General features: G+C 38.0%; 1 protein-coding gene across 3 annotated transcripts in view; it reads right to left on the reverse strand.

The window, feature by feature from the left end:
- Positions 1-5,181, reverse strand: part of rragd (ras-related GTP binding D) — a 35,697-nt gene extending 30,516 nt beyond the window's left edge. The window contains exon 1 of one of the 3 annotated variants that reach the window (XM_023267117.3): positions 4,932-5,175. In XM_023267117.3, coding sequence (XP_023122885.1) covers positions 4,932-5,049 — 118 coding nt within the window. In that variant the 5' untranslated portion in view covers positions 5,050-5,175. Of the gene's footprint in view, positions 1-4,931 lie in introns of all 3 variants that reach the window. The other 2 variants (XM_055006246.1, XM_055006245.1) reach the window with 2 other exon arrangements.
- Positions 5,182-6,000: the final 819 nt, after the last annotated feature.

Genomic DNA, 6,000 nt, shown 5'->3' on the forward strand with positions numbered 1-6,000 from the left:
TAAAACAGAGTGATTAAAAAAAAGTTAAAAGGAAATTAAAAGTTTCAGCCTGTGGCTAAAAAAAAGTGTTAAAAAAGTTAAAATTGTAAACCATTGTGTTAAAAATGGTAAAAATGTTTTAAATTGAAATTTTAAATTTAAATGTTTTAAGAGTATTGTTGACATTCACATTGTGTAATGCACCGCATCTAAATATTGACCGCTTGGTGGGCGTGTCACCTTCAGGCCACTAGGTGGTCACATAACATAGAAGCTATATCTTTAGCTTCAGTCTCATAGAGGTGCCATACTAACATGGTAGCTCAGTCGCAAACAGTTCAGCATTTCTGAAAATATTTGTGGTTAGAAATAGGCTGTGCAGTTGCTGAGTCTGTCCTCATTTAAGTTCAATGACAGCTAGTTTCTGCGTTTTATGAAAGTTTTGTGAGACGGCAGACCTCTGCTCCCCATGCCTCATTTTCATGACGTAGAAGTCAAGTCTACTTCATGCAAATGAGCTGTGTGCAGCTCCAGGGCAATGCACCACAACGTAGCTCGAAACACATCGCAATGCAACCAGCATGTAATGACGTGTTTCACATAGACAATGAATGGGATGCGAGAAAAAAAAACGATGGATGCTGTGGACACGTACCGTTGTTATTATTATTAGAATTCCTGCTGAATTGCCTTCTTTACCCAATTGAAAATATTTACACACTGTAGGCATCTTATCTGCATTGTGTTACAAATTGTGCTCTCCTTCTGCATTCCAATCCATTGGGTGCCGGTAACGCACCTCTAAAAGCTGAACAACCCCAATCAGACAAAAACAAGACGACAATGGCAACGAAAAAGAATAGTGCTCTCCCTTTTCAGCACCTGTATGAGCAGAAGTGCACACAGCATCAGGTGCTCAACAAAGCCAATATCAAACAGGTAAAAAAAAAATGCAGTGATCGGCCCAAATCACTGAGATCTGCTTGGGACATCCCTAATTCAAAACTATGGAATCGTATGGGAAAATTTATATTAATGATAAGTTACTCTTAAAAATTAAAATGGAAATTCAACAAATGCATAACTTTAAGCAAATGTCTGCATTAGAAAAGTTAGTTAGCAATTAAAATGAAAATACAATAATTTAATTTGGAATTCACATTTCAATTTGGGTGCCTATAGGACCATCATCAAATGAGAATGCAAATGGAATTTAACATTTTATTTTCAAAGACTTAACCTGCTCTTAATTGGACAACATTCAATTGCAAGTCCTCAGTATTTTGCATTTACATGTCACCATGCTCTTTTGGAATCAAATTTAAAGCTTCCATATAACAATCAATCATATTTGCAGTGTTTTGAGCTGGAAATTGGAACCCACATTCTGGGGACGTGAAAGTTGTGGACTTTCAATGTCAGCACAATTTTTCATCCAAACAGTAACTTCACTGATAATGATTGACATACATATCTCCCAGAAAACAAAACAAATACTTTTGATACTTCCCCTCTGTAAAAGACAGCTACAACAAGCAGCTGTGCATCTAGGGTTAGATGTGATCCATCTTTCTTGTGCACTAACCCTAACCCCTGACAAATGTCAGTGAAAATAAAACTTTACTGTAGTTGAGATAGAGACTAACAGATTAAGGAGATTCACCATTAACAAATGTAATCCAGGTTTTAAAAAATTCTAACAGGAGTGAAAGTTTTGTTAATTGCTTCCAGCTGTATGGATTACATTTTATTTTTTTTACTGAGTGTATTAAATACCTGCATTAGGGTTAGGGTTAGGGTTAGCATTAGACAGCAGCAGGATCTCTACGGGCAGCTCCAAAAACCGACAGCCACAAACATTTAGGCATGTGGAATAACAGGAGTAACTTCATTGATTACTCGTAATTCTAAATTGTCTCCAACATGGAGAAAGGATCAGTCAGTATCCAACATCAAATCACAATGGGAATTTCTTTATCTCAAACAGGGGAGCTGTCACATGCACAGTCACAGTTTATCAGTGACAGTTAATATAGTTTCACATATATTATCATTCTGCCCTTTTCAGCAAGTACAGTTGCAAAGAGAAGTTTACATGCACTAAAGACCATTTGTATCATCGTGATCTTAAGTTTTCAGTGACTCGTATTACTCTGAATTTTCTAAGATGGAATAATTAAGACACAAGACCACACAATAACAAAAGAAAAAATAAAATCATGCACTTCAGTTCTTTCATGGATTTATAATAGGTCTTCTGAAAATATGACAATATGCTGGGTCAAAATATACAAAAAACAATACTCATATTTGGTTAAACCAAGAGACCACTCCTCTTGACAGAATTGGTGAAGTACAACTAACTTTGTTGGCTTTCTGACATGGACTTGTTTCATCATCACAGCCTACAGGCTCTTGATGAGGTTTTAGTCAGGACTTTATTGCATTTGATGTGTGTTTGAGTCATTGATTTGTTGGAACACCCAACTGTATAAAAGACCCAACCATCTGGCTGAGGATTTTCGGTGTTCCTGAAGAATATGGAGGTAATCCTGCTTCTCCATTACCCCATTTATTTTGTGTAAAGCACCAGTTCCACTGGCAGTAAAACAGTTTCAGAGCAGAATACTACCACCACTTTTGTTCTAGGTAGGTTTGGCATTCTTGTAGTTTAAGGGCTTCACATTCTCTCTTCGAAACATATTTCAAATCACGGTAGTCAAACAGCTCAATTGTTGACCACTGAACTTTCCTCTAGAAGGCCTTTTCTTTGTCCATGTGATCAGCAGCAACGCAGCAGTGCATGACGCAACCTGTGCCATGCATTTTCTACATACAAACAATTGTTTGCATAGATGATTTTGGGATCTGAAGCTGCATTGAAATGACTCCTTCACTTAAGCGACTTTCCTGACTGGTTCAAGTCAATAATTTGCTTTTTCAGATTTTTGCTGAGCTTGATAGATTTCCCCACTGTAGTGTTTGTGGCTGAGTCTCATGGGCATTTCAGATAGGCTCTATTTAAATTATCTGACAGGAGTCAGAAGCTGTAGTCAATCATACTCACTGGCAAAAAGCTAAGATTTTTTTTTTTTTTTTTTTAGATGATGTTCATTTTGTCGTTAACTATCATAGGATAACGTTTCTTTTATATCGACAAATCAAAGAAAGATGGTTTTACCTTAGCTGACATGTTTCAACTGCAACTGCAGTCTTCTTCAGAGCGTCATCTGACGTGTGCTGACGTGTCCTTTTTTATCAGGTGACCGGTCACTTGATAATACGGGCCTCCCCATATGCCACCACCCACAAGAGGTAGAGGATGAGGCGGGCGGGGGGGGGTTATTCTTACCCTCCTGATTATTACGGCTATGAAGACTATTACGATTACTATGGATAAGATTACCTCATGTTTCAAATGCAGTTGCAGTTGAAACATGTCAGCTAAGGTAAAACCATCTTTTCTTTGATTTGTCAGTATTAAAAAAAAAAAAGCTAAGATATCATGACACTAAGGTAGTCTGATAAACACAGCTTTCTGTATCACCAAAACTGATAATTCAAGTGGCTGTATGTCTATTTTTGTCTCAACAGATTTTGTCATGTTTTCAGAAGACCTATAACAAGTCTATGAAAGAAAAAGAAGAATGTTGTGAGGTTGTTTGTTTTTGTAACACACACATGTATTTCAATGATTCCATCTTAGAAAATTCAGAGCTATAGGAGTCATTGGAAACTCAAGAGTTTCAGTGTCATGATATCCACCGATCAGGCAAAACATTATGACCACCTGCCTAATATTGTTTTGCTCCCCTTTATGCTGCTAAAAATCCTATGACCCAGTAGGGCATGGACACAGGACCTGTGGGGATGTCCTGTGACACCAGGATGGTGGCAGTGAATTCTATGGGTCTTTTGGGTTGCAGGGTGGAACCTACCTAGACCAGGCATATACTGCCACATCCCATAGTTGCTCAATAAGATTTGAATCTGTGAAGTGTGGAACCCGGATGAACACCTGAGCTCTGTTATGTGCCCCGGACCACTCCTGAGCCGTTTCTGTGGTGTGTTGAGGTGTATTGTCCTGCTGAGGGTGGAAACTGGCCTGAAGGACTGCTGTTGCCATGGAGGGTGAGGCATTAGGGGGTTGCTTGACCTGCAATGTTTAGGTGGGTGTTGCAGGTCAAACATCGACATTAATGCCAGGACTCAAGGTTTCCCAGCAGAACATTGCATTATAACAAGATGATCAAAGTTATTCACCTCACCTGTCAATGTTCATAATGTTGTGGTGTACATGGACTTTACAATTGTATTTCTCACTTAAATCTTGACTTTAATATTGCTAAATATGATTACACTGACTATTTTGTATTTTCATTTTCTGTTCAACATTTAAAATTTGAACAAAATCCTCTGTACAGCAAGGTATGACTTCAAATAATATAAATCATATTAATCAAATATAATCAAACAGCTTTTTCAATTTCAATTGCAATGTAGTTTTAGCATGCCCATGCAACAATGTGAAAAAAAGGCTACTTAAATTATTGCATTTTCATTTTAATTGCTACTCATATAACTCAGCAAATTAAACTACAATTACCAAATTATATTTTTATTTTCAACTTTAAGTTATCATTTAAATAAAGTCACTTATCGGCCTCCATAGGCGTGAAGATGTCAAACTTGAAATGCGCTCAGCCACACCACTGTAGCTTGAATCGTCATAAAACTGCCCATAAAACTTCTAACTGATGCAAAATGAATATTGGGTTGAACAGAAAACTGGAGTTAGCTAGATAACCACAGGACCGGCTAGTAGCTACAACTGAGTGCAGTTCACAACAGTGAGTCTCTTCAAACGTAAGCAAAGCAGAGTTGTGAAAGTATAGTTTCCCCTCGCTCCTAGCTGCTGTGTGAGCTTCCCGAGCAGCAGAAATATCCCCTACCTCCGTCCTCACAGCCCAGACCGGCGACTGAAAATGCCTCTAGATCGTCGTCGTCATAGTATGCCAGAGCTGTGTCGTCCTCCTCTGCGCCCAGCGATGAAACCCTGTCGCTCGTCATGTTGATTTTTTCCTCCTGATGTCTTGCTTTTTTACTTTGAATTCAAGCCGCTTCTTATGTCCAACTTGGCCATATTGTCAACTGATACGTGAGAGCCATGCTGGTGAACTTTCACCCCCGAGTCCCCGCATACTGCGGGTAACAGAGGAAGGCATGGGCATTGCAACGACGTAGCCTTTACTGTGGCTGTGTGTGCGCTCACTCAACGTAATATATTTTTAAAATTCGCAACAAAAGCTCCCACGTTACCTCGGGTAGCGCCATCCTTTGCGTTTTAGGAGGAAGGTGTGGGCATCATGATGATTCATTCTGATCATTATTTGGCAAAATCTTTTTGTGTAAACAAATGCAAACGTTCACAGTATACATGAAGTATTACATTGCCATGGATGCAGAATGTGGGCATTTAGATTTGTTTACATTCTGGAAAATGAAGTTCATTAAATTAACTGATAATAGGCTAGTTCCTTTTTTTCTGTGGACTGTTGTATGGAAGCCCATTGCTGCTACTGTGATGGCAAATATCAGAGGTGGGTGAAATAGCCAAAAACTGTACTCAAGTCAGAGTAACGTTACTTCAAAAGAATATCACTCAAGTAGAAGTAAAAAGTAGTCATCCAAAAAATTACTCAAGTAAGAGTAAAAAAGTATTTGGTGAAAAGACTACTCACGTACTGAGTAAGTGTTTGTAATGTCTGATTTATTTTTTAGAAGTGATGTGATCAGACAGACAAAAATGTAAAATAATGTGCAAATTCTGGTATTTCCAAATAATAAAATAAAAAATAGCAAAAATAAACATCTTTACGAAATGATAAGTTAGGGCACAAGAAACACAAATTTCCAAATCTCAGTTTTCACAACATAAAGCTTTTGAAACAAATACCTGTAGTAAAGTAACGCTTTTTATTCTAGTGACAAGACATACCGCATGCTGTATTTCATATATAT

Source organism: Amphiprion ocellaris, chromosome 20 (assembly GCF_022539595.1).
Source record: "Amphiprion ocellaris isolate individual 3 ecotype Okinawa chromosome 20, ASM2253959v1, whole genome shotgun sequence".
Classification (NCBI taxonomy): Eukaryota; Metazoa; Chordata; class Actinopteri; family Pomacentridae; genus Amphiprion; species Amphiprion ocellaris.